Source organism: Eleginops maclovinus, chromosome 11, assembly GCF_036324505.1.
Source record: "Eleginops maclovinus isolate JMC-PN-2008 ecotype Puerto Natales chromosome 11, JC_Emac_rtc_rv5, whole genome shotgun sequence".
In the NCBI taxonomy this organism is placed as follows: Eukaryota; Metazoa; Chordata; class Actinopteri; order Perciformes; family Eleginopidae; genus Eleginops; species Eleginops maclovinus.
In genome coordinates, this window is record NC_086359.1 from 17,487,292 (window position 1) to 17,505,340 (window position 18,049).

The 18,049-nt window shown below is 37.7% G+C and overlaps 1 protein-coding gene across 5 annotated transcripts in view; it reads left to right on the forward strand.

Moving 5' to 3' along the window:
- LOC134871657 (seizure protein 6 homolog) overlaps nt 1-17,523 on the forward strand; it is a 92,197-nt gene extending 74,674 nt beyond the window's left edge. Inside the window, exons 6-18 of one of the 5 annotated variants that reach the window (XM_063894460.1) lie at nt 8-176; nt 684-850; nt 1,428-1,622; nt 2,951-3,089; nt 10,994-11,190; nt 11,899-12,093; nt 12,893-13,084; nt 13,774-13,968; nt 14,206-14,244; nt 14,345-14,453; nt 14,543-14,639; nt 15,169-15,238; nt 16,400-17,523. In XM_063894460.1, the coding sequence (XP_063750530.1) occupies nt 8-176; nt 684-850; nt 1,428-1,622; nt 2,951-3,089; nt 10,994-11,190; nt 11,899-12,093; nt 12,893-13,084; nt 13,774-13,968; nt 14,206-14,244; nt 14,345-14,453; nt 14,543-14,639; nt 15,169-15,195 (1,721 nt within the window). In that variant the 3' untranslated portion in view covers nt 15,196-15,238; nt 16,400-17,523. Of the gene's footprint in view, nt 1-7; nt 177-683; nt 851-1,427; nt 1,623-2,950; nt 3,090-10,993; nt 11,191-11,898; nt 12,094-12,892; nt 13,085-13,773; nt 13,969-14,205; nt 14,245-14,344; nt 14,454-14,542 lie in introns of all 5 variants that reach the window. The other 4 variants (XR_010166722.1, XR_010166723.1, XM_063894457.1 and 1 more) reach the window with 4 other exon arrangements.
- Nucleotides 17,524-18,049: the final 526 nt, after the last annotated feature.

The following is an 18,049-nucleotide window of genomic DNA, read 5'->3' on the forward strand; positions in this document are numbered from 1 at the left end:
CATATAGCATCCTGTGGGGGCATGATAAAAAATGCCACCTATGGTCGTATCGTCTCTCCCGGTTTCCCTGGCAACTACAGCAACAATCTGACATGCCACTGGGTCCTTGAGGCCCCTGAAGGCCAGCGGCTACACATCCACTTTGAGAAGGTGGCACTGGCAGAGGATGATGACAGGTGGTGATGCACGTTGCATTAAAAAAAAAATCAATCTATTACCTTGTGAACAGTTTGAATGTTTGTGTCCTCAGCGTATAGATGGCGCTGAGCTTTAAACTCAATTTCTGTATGCCTGTGGTTAGACCAATAGCTATAAATAACCAAAATCTTTAGGGGCGACAGATGAATTTGAAAGGACTTTCTATCATTATAATCCTTTAACAGTGTTCTATCAAGCAGATGAATTGAAGGGACTACACGGGTAGTGAGAGGTAGGAAACAGCAATCGCATTACATTTGTCTCCAGTAACTACTGATCCACATGGCTATGGTCACACATGGCCATTCTCCTCATTACCGAGTGGGGGAGAAAGTTATCACAAAGTTATTACAGCCACAACTGGAACAGTGAGCAGCTCTCGGATAGCTTGTAACTTCTCTTTTTTTTGTGTGCTTCTCTTACCTTTCAAGGCTCAGTAAAATCCATTTCAAACTATTTCCCTTCTCTGTGTGTGTGTTTCTCAGGCTGCTGATTAAGAATGGCAACAACATAGACTCTCCCCCGGTGTACGACTCCTACGAGGTTGAGTATTTGCCCAATGAGGGTGTGCTCAGTACCGGACGTTACCTGTTTATTGAGTTCACCACGGATGGGACATTGACCTCCACTGGTGCAGCCGTCAGATATGAAGGCAGGTTGATCATGCTGTTTGGTAGTAGTAACCAATTTTTTTTTTTTTTTATATCTTTATTGATTCTCAGTTTTTTTGTCAAAAAAAGCAATTGATACAAAGCATTTATATTCAATAACAATTCACAAAGTAATGAGATAGATAGATAGATAGATAGATAGATAGATAGATAGATAGATAGATAGATAGATAGATAGATAGATAGATAGATAGATAGATAGATAGATAGATAGATAGATAGATAGATAGATAGATAGATAGATAGATAGATAGATAGATAGATAGATAGATAGATAGATAGATAGACAGACAGACAGACAGACACTTTATTTATCCTAATTTTGGAAATGATTTTGTTCCAGAAGCAGTGTTGTCAAGTATTACACAAGTTAACGATATTTAAAAGAGCTACAGGAATATCTAGAAATATACTACAGACACATAATCGGATTATAATTGTAAAAGTAGGTGTTGTGCCAATTGTTCTGGTTTATTGAAATATATATATAGTAGATGCTGACAAATCAAAACCTTGTTTGGGATGTTTGTTGCCATGTATTTGTATTTTTGTCGACAGCTTTTGCGAAAGGCATGTGCTATGAGCCCTTTGTGAAGTACGGGAACTTCAGCGGCAGCGATTCCACCTACGGTCTGGGAGCAGTGGTGGAATTCTCGTGCGACCCCGGCTACACGCTGGAGCAAGGCTCTGTAGTGATCGAGTGTGTGGACGCACAAAACCCACAGTGGAATGAGACAGAGCCTGCATGTCGAGGTTGGTCAACAGATTTCATCCGCTTGAGTAATTGTGTGATAAAAGAAATATTTTCAAAAATGTGCTTCCACTGGAGTGAAATTCAGAGGCAGATATGACTGACCTGAGGACCCCAGCTTTCATTGTCGGATTGATCAATGCAGCAGCTAGTGAAGTCTTTTTTGTTCAAATAATAAAGACCAATGGAAGTTAACTGTATCTGTATAAGCTGCTTTTCTCTGATCCATGATAAATTTCCCCTTAAAATTATAACAGTGATTAACTTTGATATGTGCGCTTCCAGGGCAGACTTTAAAAGTGCTTAAGATTAAAAAGGAATACAATAGATGGCCTAAAATGAAAATTCCCTCACTGCATATACTGTATGCACCACACTTAACAGCTACCCCTGAGCACTTTCCCTTCTCTTGTTTCCCTCTCACACGCACACACACACACACTCACACACAAGTCCACATGCTGACCTCACTCTTGGCCTTTGTTCACTTCATAGCCCTTCTGCAACACAGGGAAATTGAAAAGCTCTCCTGTAAAGCTAGATATGAGTAAATTTAATTTCTGCTCCTGTGGGTCACGGTCATCAAGCACTTTGTTGCTGGTATGCAGTTTTACAAGGTTCACGTCAAGGTGCCTGCACACTCGATTTCAGCTGCCATTTATCAAGCATTAAGAGCATGGTTCAATTCTATGAAATCACATTCATTTATCAACATATTTTAAACATGCTATGTTCTAGCCATGCCTATAGTGCATTATAAACATACTTAGAATGCATTATAATCTACTTATCTGTATATTTATAGTTATAAGCACTTATAAACAGACATTTCCCATAACATGCGTTACATTCACTGTAATAATGTAATAAAATGTGATTATAGGTCATTATAAATGGTCACAGAAAAGTGAGTAAAATATCCCACACATAAATGTATTAAATTAAAAGCAACACCACTTATTCTTCAATATGATGCATTATGAAAAGTGTATAATGTATAACAATTATGGAATCATATTACACAGTACAAAATCTGCAGTGAATGACCAGCAACCAGTGTTGTGATTGTTGAAGTTATACGTAATTCTAAAATGCTTTGAAATGGTTATCATTAAGCATTAAGTCTTTTTATGTGCTTATATTTAAAGTTATACAGTGCTTTAAACACATTTTAATGTATTAACAAATATGTTTTGTGCATGGTCTCATAGAAAGTGTTAGTTTCTAACCTAACAATTTTATATTTACTTTCCAACTCAAGTTAAATTTGATGTGATGAAATCCTTTACCATGTGTGTCTCAGTGTGAACAGTGGGTTTGTGTTTTGCAGCTGTGTGCAGCGGGGAGATCACAGATTCTGCTGGTGTGGTGCTGTCTCCTAATTGGCCTGAGGCCTACGACAAGGGTCAGGACTGCATCTGGGGCATCCACGTGGAAGAGGACAAGAGGATCATGCTTGACATCCAAGTGTAAGAAACCGCACTCAGGTGTAAGACTACAAATCACACAGGGAGGTCAGAGAGGGGACCGGATCGACCTGGAGTTGTTAAACAATGTGGACACAAACTCACTTCTTTCTCACCTTTTATTTCACTCGCAGAAGCACATATTACAACACGCACATGGGGAAGTGTTTCTGTGTCTGCAGTCACTAATTAGATTTCTTTTTTTTCCTCTGCTACATTAAGAATTCTGTGTAGCTTCCAGCCCGCTCTCTGACCAGATTAGCCAGTAAGCCTCCCTGCTCCCACTTCCCTGGTGTGTGTCTCAGAGTTGGCTTTGAAATGAATATGCTCTGGCACTGAACTACTCTGAGCCACTTATACAGCCCTCCCAACTGCAATTCAACACACATTCAACACGCATGTGCACAGATGTCAGAATATAGGCACAGGAAAACTTGTTTCTCCTTCATCCATCACTCTTACTTTACATAAATGTCCCTTCCTATACTTTCTCATCTGAGTTTTTGTTCTTAGGTGAACAAATTCTATTGTAAATGTTTCTTTAAAAGCAAAACACATTTGAGCATGTTAATCTGCACCTTTATCTTCTGTGGATTAATCCATTTGCAATTCCCCAAAATTCCCCACAATTTTTCCTCTAGCATGCTTACTGAATAGCACAGTTTAAGTGATTCGTGTTTTTGCCTGAAGCACTTAAACACAAGAGCAGAGAGGTTACAATTAAACCAGCGGGAATACTGCCTGAGGTCAGAGAAAAAAAGAGCCACTGATAAATCTCAAACAGAGGCTGTTATTAGCTACTGGTCATGATGGTCATCATTGCAAGCACACAAAGGTTATTTGTACAATTTCTTAATTCCTCTATTGATTTTTTAAATATGTTATGATGTATTTCCAAGGTTAAATCTTGACATGGAGTTTCAATGCTGATCATAAATATGGATTACAGTGGCAGAGCAAGTAGAAAACAAAATCATATATTTTATTATTTCAAATTTCTTAGTTTCTTTTGGCAGGAAAATAAAACAGTTAATATAGGTTTCTAAATTAAGTGAACTAAAACAAAATGAACATGTGTTTGTGGACAAGAGCCAAAAGGATTTTCTTTTAAACATGAATGAATAAATAAACATGAATTAGGTCATGATCATGTTACAACAAGTCAAAATAAGGCTATTCAATCGTTTTATAATTGGACCAGATGGACATTCTCATCTGTAGTGGTGCAACAACGGGTAAGGCAATGTACTGTATCAGCTTGTTGTGGTATTATACAAACCATTGCCTAATTGCAAAAAAACAAGAAAAGTAGAATAATTTCTGTTCACTTTGAACGGGACACAATCTGGACAGAGATCAGAGTGAAGTGCCAACAGTTCACAACAATTATTGTGCATTACCAGTATCAGTGGGAGGCAACTCCTCTGCATACGTGGCTGCATTTAACTTTAAAAAAAAAATTGTATTTAGAAAAATACTAATTAGAACAACATTAGAATTTAGAACAGATTAAAGGCACAAAACATTAACCTTTTCATTCTTCTAGATGCGGCCAAATTAAGTCTCATGAACACTCAAGCTCAATAGACTCCAAGGTGAAAGTGAGGATGTTTTTTGTACATACTCAGGTTGTATTCCACTGCACAACGCGCATGATGCATTTCATTCAACATTCAGGCTTACAGGAAGTGAGATATGAGCCATCACTCAAAAAAGATCCTTAGGTCACAGGGTATAATAGCATCAGAGGATACCAATAGTTCACATCAAAATACCACACAGGGCTTTGTGTGTGACCCTGCTTGCCTCCCTGTTCTTTACTCTGAGATTAAGTCTCAATGATTAAAAAGTCAACCAGTGCACCTACAGGGTAAAAAAGATCAGAGGATTTTTAAAAATTATTCCCTCATGCAGAAGCAAACAAGTTTGATTCGAGGTAAACTAATTTTCACTCAGGGATCTCTTTTAAAATTGCACTAGCCTAATATTTGTTTTAATCCTGAGCCGCATGAGGCTGCTGGCTGCAAATTAATGACGCTGTGGCCAGCTCTGGTTTATCTCAAGGTTGGTCATGCATGGCCTTCATGGCAGTAGAAACACACAGCTTGTGTGGTCCCAAATGACCCTCCCACTACCCTCATGTCTGGTCTCCTCGTCTTGAGATTTGCATTCATAAAGGCTAGGTCAACACAGAGTTTGTGTGTTTGTGTGTACACATGTGACAAAAGGCTCTTGTAGATGAGAGCTGTCTCATTATAAGGTTGGGCACACACTTTTACACATTAATGAGAATGTTTTCTGTATTATCATTCATCACTGTGCCTGTGCTGGCAATTACAGTGGAGCACTGTGCATAATGAGGACTGATTAATTAATTTAGGCCAAACAGGAGGGCTGGCTCTGTGCTAATTAGCATGGAGCAGGAGACGAGAGGTTACAGCTGATATCCCCCACCTGTGGAATACAACAAGGTAAACCATTCACATGTGGATTTCTAGCATTCAGAGTATTGTATCTAGAATTGTGTAACATATTTCAGCACAGTGGGGAAAAGTCTGTTTTACCGTGGTAATGTTATTTTGAGTTTACTAAGCAAGAAACAATTTAAATTGGACATACTGGGTTTATAGTGCCCTCTTGTTGAGACTATGAGCATTGCACCCCATCACAATCTCTACTTGTGCTGGATAAGGTGCCTTGGAAAGAAATGGTCATTTTCATTTTAAGAAAGAACTATTTTTTGCAGAGCAGGACAAATTAAATGTCAAATCCATGTAGGAATGGATTTAGAAAGTTGTCTTTTGAAAGTGTGACATTAAAAGCAATTTTCTTTCTGTTAGAGTTACTATATTGTTTCGGGTTCTTCAGACTTGACTTGACTTGACTTGACAGGTCAGTGAAGGTGACAAAACGCCTAGAGGCTTGTACAAAAAACAGCTGTCATCCCCTCATCTACAGAATGGAGCCAGTGCCATTGGTATGCAGAGGAGCTTTCGGGAATTCTTTAAAAGTCCTCTTTCAAAAACCCACCCCTGGAACTTTGCAAACACCCAAGTCACGTCGATGAAGGAGACATTTAATAGTATAGGACAACTCTAAAGTATTGCCTTGAAAGTGTTTTGAAATGGGCCCAGTGAATCCTTTCCTGCAAGCATTGACCATGTTAAAAGCAAGTTGTACTTTCTCACACCATGTTGTCATCACTTTGGCTTCAAGTAGTTCATGGCTTACATAAGTCTCAGTCAATCAGCCTCAGTAAACAAGACTCAAATTAGTTCAACTGGGGGTATAACAAAGGTTGTGGGTTAGGGTTAAGGTTTTGCCAATACAGAATTAAATTGCCTAATGGGTTAATTCTTTCATTTTTAGCAACCTTCATAAGAAGAGTGACTGTCACCATAGACACACTACTACTTATTTCTCTTCAAAAGCAAACCAATAAACCATAGAAATATATTACTTGTTATCACCCTGACAGTAGAGTGGTAAACATTTCTGGAAACACATTATTGGTACTGCAAAATGGAAAAGAAATGAGGGGTGAACATTTTTCTTTGGACGACTATCAGTTTGAAACAGAGGACAGGAAGTGTCTGCTTTCCTGTTTGGAGGAGGAAAGCATTAAGAAGCCAGGTGGGATGACATTTGGGTTTCAGAGTGCTGTCTCAGACTGGACTGAAGGCACTTTGGCATTCTTTTGTGTTGTCACCGTTTCAAGTGCACTTCAAGCAGTCAGTGGAGCGGATGGATGGGGTCAGTGGGAAAATGTAAAACCAAGGTTGACTGCAGCACTGTCGATAAGTCAGTGCAATTGGGGAGGCGGTTTAGGAACCCAGACAGGATGAAAGATCACAGTTTGTGAAGATGGCAAGCGATATGCCAATACCGCCGACTATTATCAGATATTTTTAGAAATGGCTGCGTTGGCATCGCATCTTGTCCGACATCAGATCAAACGTTCTTATCGTTGATGTTTAGATATGACTGAACTGCAACATAGTCCGTTTTTTCCAAACGGCAACCTCTGGGTTTGAAATGTGAATCCAATGCAGATGTGCCTTAAACCTGCGTTCTCTATAAAATCCAACAGGGGGCAACAAGAAGTCCAATTGAACAGACGTCTGTAAGAAAATGATCCTACTTCTGACTTGATTTATTACCTAAGTAAGCAAGTTTAAGATATTAAAACAACATCCAGTTTGGGTGTTATCTGTGTTTTTCTCCTACAACATTAACCTCTTCAAAGTATGTTGTCGTTCTTGAAGTTTCTGTGACATTTGTTTGGCTTATATTTGTGCAAACACCCCTGTTGGTAAATAGTTGTTGTTTTTCTGAAATGCTATTGAGCTCTCATGACCACACCAGAGAAATCCAACAAGTAACACAATATGGATTGTGTCATTGAAAAAATATACCCAATTTGAATAAAAACAGAATAAATTAAATGAGGAGTGAAGAAATAGATCCACTCCAAGAGAACATGTACAGTATCTAACAAAAAAAGGAAGTTAAATGCAGAGATTTTAGTTAATCAAACAGAATAAGACTGCCTGTTGGTGCCTACTTCTAGGGTAGTCTAAATGCAGGAGAGCCTTTGGAGAGAAAGGAAAATATATAAATAAAAGCCTTGTTGACATGAGCAGTGGGTGGAGGATAAAGCTTGAATAGAATTAAGGTGTAAAATATCAAAAGATGCAAACAATTTGGCCTTCCTTTCGACTTCCGATGCTTTATTATGACAATTTGTATACTACCACAGCTTCTGCTATTGTCTCCCATTCAATTCAGTCTAGGGTGCATCTCATCCATAGAGTGTGCCGTAAAGAAACTGTATAAGAATACATTATATTATGCTTTTTGGAGTTTTGGCATCCCTGTATTGTGTAGTTGTTGTGCATGTAAATGAACTGCAAAGGCTAAGATTCAAAAAGTTCACGCCACAAGGAGTTTCTCTCCCACACTCTCCCCATAATAGGGCCACCTTGATTCAAAACTGCTATAATGGCTTCTTCCTTGGCCCATGCTACAACTTTTCACAAAGTTTCATTAAAATCCATCAAGTGGGTTTCAGTAATCCTGCTGACAGACAGACAGACAGACAGACAGACAGACAGACAGACAGACAGACAGACAGACAGACAGACAGACAGACAGACAGACAGACAGACAGACAGACAGACAGACAGACAGACAGACAGACAGACAAAACTGAAAAGAAAATGCAGGCTTTGCTGAGGTTACGATGTATGAGTTAAAGGATGCATCATTTATTAATTTATGCTTTTGATTTTTTTTGTCCTTTTGCACACTTTAACAAATGATTTTTGCATACAAGCATAAAGTGTTTTCATGGCCATTTGGAAATGGCAACTGGCATTTTATACCTGTCATTTATAAACACAGTTGGTGATTGTTTGGAGAACATGGAGGTGCAATTGTGCCCATGGCTGTCCAACTAACCAGTGGGAGTATTGTCACTCAGCACCTCATTTCACTGCCATTCATTCAGCTGGCATCGCCTATGTGTTTCTGTCAGGAGCTGAAATTCAGTTTTGGCTTTGACTTTTTGTTTCAGTACCAGCACATAGCAGGCAGTGGATCAGCCAGTCTCGTTATGTTTTTCTGTCTTAAATATTTGCCTGTCTAGCCTCATCTAGTGGGTCATGAATTTACATGTTATTGGTCCAATTATATAAATTGTTGGTTGGTTTCGACAGTAAACATTAGTAGGTAGGATTTGTTCCCAGTGTGGGTGATTAAAGATGAAGTGGATGCATTTTATTTGCATGCTTGTTTGACACAGCAGTAATGTTGAAATAATGTGGGGGAGTTTTTTTTAAATAAGATATTAAGGAGAGGTAAACAGACCCAGGTCATTTGTTTTCTCCCATCATCATAAAACTGTTTCAATCACAGCCCTGTCAAAGGTTCCTACTACTGTGTTAGTTCCAATGTTTACTGGTTTAATCTCAGGGGTTCTAATAGTCATTCTGCCAGAAAAGAAAGTATCCTCAATCTGTAGGCTCTTTATTTCCAGTCTGTCCAGTGATTCAGCACAAAATGAAAGAAAGAATAAGAAACCTTACCCCTCTCAGTGACATATACATATAGTGTGTCAGACAGGTGCTTCAAATCAGTGCGCTCTCACTACAATCAACATGAACATAGACATAGAGTTTTTAGACAGGTTACTCATTAGGCAAGAAATACAACAAATCCAAGAGTTTTTAGAACCGACACACTCAACACAAAAATCAGAGGGTAGTTTCACAAAGAATAAATGCATAGAGAGTAACATTTGATATCAAAAGAAAGTGTTTTTGTTTCTCTTTGTGTTCAATACCAAGCAATACATTGTGCTCACTTTAACTGAGAGGACAACAGACACAGACATTTAAGTTTGTTTTCAATTGACCTGAAAAACATTGTGCATGTGCTATATGCTTTTGACATAGTATACAGTGATAGGAATACATTATTGTATTTTGAAGTCTTTATGCAAATGCACAAATGTTCATATTGTTTTTTCATTGAATCTTGCATAGTGCACTGTATTATTGCATACGTTGCACTTGTTCTTCTTCTGACTAAGTGCTTCAGTTTTAATGCATGCATTGGATCCATGTTTTTGCACATAAGGATTTGTACTCATTTGTTTCTTGTTTTTAGTTTGTTTTGAAGGCTTTCTTGACAAGGTTTGACCTCTCTATGAACTCTGTTTCTATGATCCTGATGATTGCCCTGTGACATCTCTGATTAGAATCACCTGTTGGCTCTCTCTCAGGTGTTGTGTGATTTATTCTTTTCCTAAAATAAATGGAATCTGGGCCCATATCTTATCTAATTATTTAAACACAAATTGTTCATGTTTTCTTCCTTTGATTTTAAACAGAACTATCTGCAAATGCATACAAACATTTTATCAAAACGGATTCACAATGAAATATTTATTGATGAGACAGCATAACAGTTTTTTGCTTGGGGGTTGGTTACCATTTAAAAGAAATAACTGCTTTACTGAAAATAGTTTGATTTGTGACTTGATCACATACAGCAAATAGAGTTGGAGAGTTTGTGTAGGTGGCAGCTGATTCATAAATTCGAAATCAGTCCTGGCATTGTGCCATTATTCAAATATGATATCATATAATGCTCAAATATTTGCAGATATACACTTTAGCACATATTCATGAGACCTATGTGGGGGGGCGAAGAGTAATACATGATGAATTATTTAGTGTTTACTTCACATCAGATTCATCCAATATAAACAGAATTAATATTTCCCAAGTCCTGCTGACAACGCTGTGTCAGCTTTTGCTTTCAACAGCTGAGATGGTTACCAGCCACTTAACTGTTAAAGCTCTTTGCAAAAGTCTCGTTTTTATTCAATACCTTCAATGTGATGTGACTTAGTGGCTCCAAATCAACACAGCATTATAGTACTATGCTGGACATGTAGGATACACCTCATTTATTCAGATTAATGTTTATTATGAGTATCATTAGAACATTCTGCATTTTCTGTTGAGAAGTCTTGTTTTTTCCATTAGCTTCATTCATATTATTGGCACAAGTCAGAACAGATCACATGGAATTGGAACTGTTCACTTCTTGATTAGACCACTTTCATATATAATCTTTAATCAGATACACATCAAAACAGTCTAAACAGTCACTAGGACAACTATCACGGTAAATTAAAATGTGTCCCTATTCTGGGGTCAAAGTGAAATCCACATGTATTAACTTAGAAATTACACAGTAAAGGCAGAAGTAAGTATCCTTCTTGCTAACATCTGTACCAGCACATGCACCTAGTTAGGTTTTATAGAGGTTTTGTTCTGAAGCGCTGTCTAGCTTAGTAAAAAAAAAATCTAACATATTTTTTTGTATGTCTTTTGCAGTCTCCATATTGGTAAGAATGACCTTCTGACCTTCTACGATGGAGACGACCTGACAGCTAACATCCTGGGCCAATACAGCGGCACACGGCCACACTTCAAGCTCTATACCTCCATGGCTGATGTCACCATTCAGTTTCAGTCCGACCCTGCCACCAACATCTATGGCTACAACAACGGCTTTGTGGTCCACTTCTTTGGTAAGACCAGTTCTTCTTAATGTTTGATCAAATTGATAATTATTTCAAACAAAATAAATAGATTTTTTTTAATGAATTCAATTCAATGTAGGACAAACGTTAGGTGTAAAATTCCCAATAGAAGGGACACTAGAAATCAACAAAAATGGTACCAAGTGTGAAATGTGAATTACTCATAACCCAGCAGGTAAAATTACAACATTTTCTTTATTTGTTCCTTTGTCTTGACTGTGTTTCTTTTGATTTGCCAATGTCTACTGGCTTATCCAAGGTGCAGAAGATGAGAAAACAACAAACACACAAAGAAAATAATAGGGCACACTTCAACATACGCTGGTTTTGCTATGCCTTGTTTTCTTAGCCCAGCATGCTGCAGTTAGGGAGGCGCAGATTGACTGCTGCCAAACCACATGCTGTGTTCCTCCAAGCACACATCACAAGCGCCTATTTACATTGTCCTCCCCATCTGCTGCTTTAAAGTGCACACAGACAGTCTTGCATTTATATTCCCTTTCCCTGCAGAGGACATTGTTGTATATCAATGCTAGGATTTCCTCAAAGGAACCTCTGTATACTTACTATACAGAAATAAGAAAAAAAATACTGTTCCCAGTTCTATTATCTTTTTCTCATTGTGTCTACATAAAGATATCTGTAATCATCTATTTTGCAACTTTTCTACCAACACAACAACCGCAATATCCACAGAGGTGGCGAGGAACGACACCTGCTCTGAGCTGCCGGAGATCACCAACGGCTGGAAGAGCACGTCCCACCCTGACCTCATCCACGGCACCGTCATAACCTACCAGTGCTACCCTGGGTATGAGTTGCTAGGCTCCGAGATCCTCATGTGCCAGTGGGATCTGACTTGGAGCGGAGATGTGCCGAAATGTCAGGAAGGTAAACTGTTCCCCATTTGTTCACAATGGGAGAGTGAACAAACATGACCAGAATCCTTTGGTTTGGTGATCATCATCAAGTCTTTTTCTCAGATGAATTTGGATAATAATGTCCTGATAATCTGATCCGAACACATTGTCCGGGGTATCTCTTTCACACCAGCAGACGTGTTTCTATTTACTTTACCAGTCTCTTTGGTTTAGGCTAATGTTGGCACCTGGAAACCACCTGGAAACCACTTTAAACCCCTTTAATCGGTCTATTGGCAGATATAATTGGAGCTTAATAGGAACATGTGTACTGATGTTATAAATCAAGTAAAAAATAGCATTTATTCTCTCATAGACCTTGATACAATCAGACTTCTTTCCAACCAGCGATGCGCCCCCTGCGGATCATTAGAAAGAATTCAGGTTTTTCCATCCCTAAGTTTGCTGCTTGCCTACTCCCCCTTTCTCATTGTACCCAATGCTTGGATGCTATATTAGCTGATATTAATTCTACATACATATCTCCAGGCACATGGTCTGTTGTGTTGTTGACTTGTGGGTAATGTAGGTTTTGACAAGGAATGTTTAAAATAAAATAAAACAATGCCTGCTTTTAGTTTATTTATTAAACTGTCAATCTTGAGAAAAACAATCCAACCACAGAGTGCAAAAGAAAAGTGTACTTATTTGAAATCATCAGCAGTTGTTTATTATCTTGTGAGGCATTAAGTTTGGTCGATTAAAAACAACTTGTTCTTCTTTATTTCGACTGGTAACTAATAATATTTGGGTTTTTTGTGATTCACCAGTGATGACATGTCAGGACCCAGGGAATGTGGAGCACAGTCATAAGGTGATCTCAGGCAACCGTTTCATCATTGGATCGACAGTGCAGTTCATCTGTAATAAAGGCTACATCTTGTCCGGCAGCAGCCTGCTCACCTGTTACAACCGAGAGTCAGCCGCACCCAAGTGGAACGAGAGGCTGCCCAAGTGCACCCGTAAGTCACAAACACACACATGGACAAAATATAACTCAACACAGTTCTATTGGAAAAGTGACATTAATTTAAGTACCGTACTTGCAACTTTGAAGTACTTTTACTTTACTTTAGTATTTCCATTTAACGCTACTTTATACTTCATTACAAAGACAAACAATGTATTATAACTCCACTCAATATGTATTTAGAGCTTTAATTTTATTTATTTTATTGAGATTCTACATTAAAAACACATGATTCACTTTCAATATAATACATCTCTTAAAGATTAAGCAATAAAAAAACTGCTTGAGGTACAAAGAGATACAATGAGGAAAGAAAGGGCCAAATATGAATTATTATGAACTTTGTTTTTCCCCTCGGTGAATTGCTTCTTCATGCAACAAATGTACAATATAATTATGCAATTAATATTATTATATCACATATGGACATAACATTTGGAATACAAACAATTCATCTGATTATATTGATTAATGTTTCTTTGTCTGAGACTTTTTAAAGTCAACAAGGGTCCTTAAATTCTTGTGCAATTCTCCAATATTAAAACAAAAAAGTACAAAAGTATTCTCACACTAAAATGTATCTTGCACTTGTATGTCTCGGTTGCTTTTCTCAGTGCTTGTACTGTTGAAAAGATGCATTAAAATGATTTTTATAACGTGAACTTTTGTCCCGCCTCTCAGCTGAGAAATACGAGCCGTGCAGGAACCCTGGCGCGGCCTCCACCAGTGTGCAGAGCTCTGAAAAGGCCTTTTACCAAGCAGGAGAGATGCTGAGCTTCTCCTGCCACTCTGGCTACGAGCTGCAAGGCCATGGCACCATCTACTGCATCCCCGGACACCCGTCACAGTGGAACAGCACTCCCCCTGCCTGCAGAGGTAAACCCTGCACCCATGTATTGAAGATAACTGCGATGATCACATCATCAATAATACATGAATGGAAAAATTATGTACATAACACAACACCAGTAACTTTCATATGTTTCTGTTTGTCTTCCACCATCAACGCCACACATGCACTTGGCAGATTGATTCATTTGGCAAAAAATATGCACTGTGATTTAGTGTTTTTCTTGTGCAAATCCTGACAAAACTGCATTTGTGTCTTTGTAGCAGCCTCAACCCAATATGTGAACGAACGCAGGCTGGATGGTGAGTCATGCATAAACAATTTGAAGTTTAATTATACTGATATTTATTTTTGGTGTATTTCACAGAAATAATCCCTTTTATTTTCATCCCTCCATGTTAGTTGTAAATATGGATTACAGCATGGATGGGACCAATATTGCACTTGCAGTTTTTATCCCAACTGCAATCATCCTGGTGGTTGTTCTCGGGATTTATGTCTACTTTGCAAAGTAGGTTGTGTCTTTTAAATACATTTATTTCATTTTCAATCCTAACGTGCCCTAACAGGATCTTTCCTGCTTCTCTACTCTTTACTCAGACTCCAAGGGAAGACTATCAGAATGCCGACATCCCTGCCACCATACAACAACATGACCGAAGAGTCAGCTTTCGAGAACCCTGTGTATGAGAGCGGAGTAAGTACAGAAGACATGAGCATGCAAGACGTGGATTCACAGAACACCAGTGTGCTGTCCTGATCCTGTCTCATCTGGCTTTCATCGTGTCTTCATCTCATGGTTCACCAGCAGAGGGCACCCTCCACCTTGTCCTTCATCATCATCATTAAAAACTTCACCCTATTTTGTTGTTTTGCATCTTGGATTTCCATATATCATCCACTTACACACACAGCAAACCTGGAGTGCATCATTCACATGGTATTTCATATCCTACCCATCATATAAAGTGTTCTATGTGTTATTATGTAAAGGTGTGTACATTTGCTAGTCTGAACACATGATGTATTTAATATTTCTCATAAAAACAACAATGTGTTACTTTTATCATATGTTTAATGAACTATTGTTGCCCGTTTTGATGGTTATTATAAGTATTAAATTGTGGGATAATTGGATATATGAATGAAAGTTATCTTTCGTTTTGTTATTTTTTTTTACGTGTGGTCTCAATTGCATCCTCTTGTCTTTTTCCCACGATCTTCAGCACTGGCAGTCTCATGCTAGATACTAAACCCAGTTTGTTCACTTTGGCCGCACTTCTGAAGAACTTTGAGGTGAGATCACCCTCTGATGTTAACACCTCATCTCATTCAATGTCATCTTACCCTTCCATCATGTAGTTTGTAATACCTTTAATAACCTGCCACACATTCCTATGTGGTTTCACTGCAGAGCTTCAAATGGCATTTGTACACATAGTTTTCTTCAAAATCAACCAATCACCCTGCTATAAACACATTATTTTGGTAAGAATGTAATGCAGTCGGATGGATGGATGGATAAAAGATTTGAAAGAGTTTTAAAAATGGATAAAAACTCTTAACATTATGTGTCTGACCTTTTTTTTTATTTCAGTTGAATTTACCCTACCTTTTCCCCCCATTGCATCTCTGTCACTCTACATTGCAATAAAGATAAGGTTGTGTTATCCTGACACGATAACAATTATGTATGATTGTGATTTTTTCAACATTATAAATTGTGCACTATTCGAATTTCTTGAATTCTTTGGCCTGAAGAACTAGGTTACCACCCATCAAAACATTGGCTTTCTACATATATATTTGGAATTGTCATCTATTGTATGTATAACATTTATCCTGGGATCCATCTAAATTGAGACCTTTGTCAAAGGTTATTCCTATACAGTATAAAGGTTAAATGAATGTTGTTACTGTACCTAGAATTAAATTGAATGTCACAGACAGTATTGATTAGGTGCATCCTGCTTTAAAGTATAAAAGAGCACTTTACTTTAGGGTATATAATATTATATTTTTAATAAGCTTATTGCTTAAAACAGGACTGATTAAATAAAATTGCAACAAACAATTATTTTTAGGAAAAACAGTGGCAAAAAGTGTAGTCAAAACAGGACCAGATACATACTTCTGTGCACCATAACATATCGCACAATTTATCTTGTCACAATATCAGAATTTCTTCAAGTTCATTCTTCTTTTTTTCTTCTTTAAGTTCATTCTTGTTCAAGTGTGCAAGAAAATTCTGAAACAGTATTTAATTTATTGTAAATTGCCAGCGCTTCAGAGTTGTGTTTTTATCTGAACATGTTGAATGGCATGTATGTCAAATAAGAAGGAGATGATTGAAAGTAGAGAAGTAAGTTGGTGTTCTTATTTATTTCTGAATCACAATGTGTAAAACTGTATCATGCTGTCTCCTTTTTTAACTGATGAATGTGTCTGGTCTTACAGGGCAAATTAAAAAAGAACAAAAAGGTGTCCATTTAGAGACCTTGAAGAAAGAATTGCTCAAGCTTTGCCTTTTGGGACCCTCTCTGCACTGCTCATCTTTTTTCCGCCTACCTTTTTGTTCCAAAATGATTTATTTCCATTTTTCCCTTTTGTGTGTACTACTGTAAATATGTCTCTATGTCCACGGTCTAATCTGTGAATCTGTGAAACACCATGGTGATATTTTTATAAAGTAAAAAGGTGACGACCGTTGGTGATTGTATGTTTTTTGAGAACTTTTTTGACGCCCTAATGCAGTAACAATTAGAGACTGAGGGGAAACAATGCGTTGATTGTTGAGATCTGTTGGATTCCAATTCCCAATTATCCAAATTCTTTGAAAATTTGACATCATTACTTTATTTTCTTCGTGTGTATGGGTCTGCTATTTGTAAATAAACTGCCTGTCCAATACGAGTGCCTCACGACTGACTATAACCTGAAAATCACGTGTGAAAATGTTTGTAAAAAAATTGATATTTTTTGTTTAACTGTTATTTTGTATTTGTAGGCCTGACCTTCTTAGCACACCATGCTATACTCAGTCTTTTCCATAATGCAGTGTCACTTCTACAAAACAACAAGAAATGATGCCGGATATTATCCTATATGAGCTGATGTGTTGTTCCAACTGCAGTCATCCTCAGAGGATTTCTCATCAGCTATGCATTACTTGTTTTATGTAGAACTGTAGAGTCTGCCTCAAAAGATAAGTAGCAATTTGTCCATTTGTGTGTGTTCCAAAATGTGGTTGCATCTCAGCGTTTATGGAGATGAATGCAAATGTTGGGATAACATAAAGAAACGGAAGGCTTACTGATGCAGGCAACATCAGATTGAATCCTGCGTTGTAACCTAACAATTAAAGTTCAGTGCACAAAATAGATCTCCATGTAACAGGGTTTTTACTGTGGTTCACATTGCGGTGATGCATCGGTTTGGGTTCAACTCGTAGATAAACCTCACAACAAAATCTTATCTTTCAGCATCACAGTTTGTGCAACCACACCCAGGAAACCAAATGACCTACAAATAAATATCTATAATCCTCTGATTAATAATAAAATAAATTGTTGTTTAAAGTATTGTCATTGATTCATTGAGTGAATTATGATAGTATGTATTGGTTAACACTTTATGCAGATTTGAACAAGCCTTACCTCAGTCATTAATACGCCTGAATGTAAAAAGTGATTCATGTAGCATGAAATAATGATTAATCATCAGCCAGATATTTGTTTGACTTGTCATAAGATCAAATATTTACATCCATTTTTACTATACATCTGGCTTTAGATGCAGGGTCATGAGCACAATTATGAATTACTGCCATGTTATTGAAGAATGCATGTTAATATGGTAGGCACTACACAAAGATTGCAATACAGCTGTTTACCCCTAGATGGCAGCATGATAACAAGAAGGACACAAGGTAAGGGAGAAGGTACAGTTTATTTCTCAAGTCTTTGTTATGCTTGTACTGTCTTACTCATTCAATTTACAATGTAGAAAAATACTAATTCTCTTTTTTTTTTAGTCCTGGCATGTTTTAATAATTCATCCCCGCTCCTTATACTTTGAGTTTTTTATGTCTGACCTTAACCTCTTTTT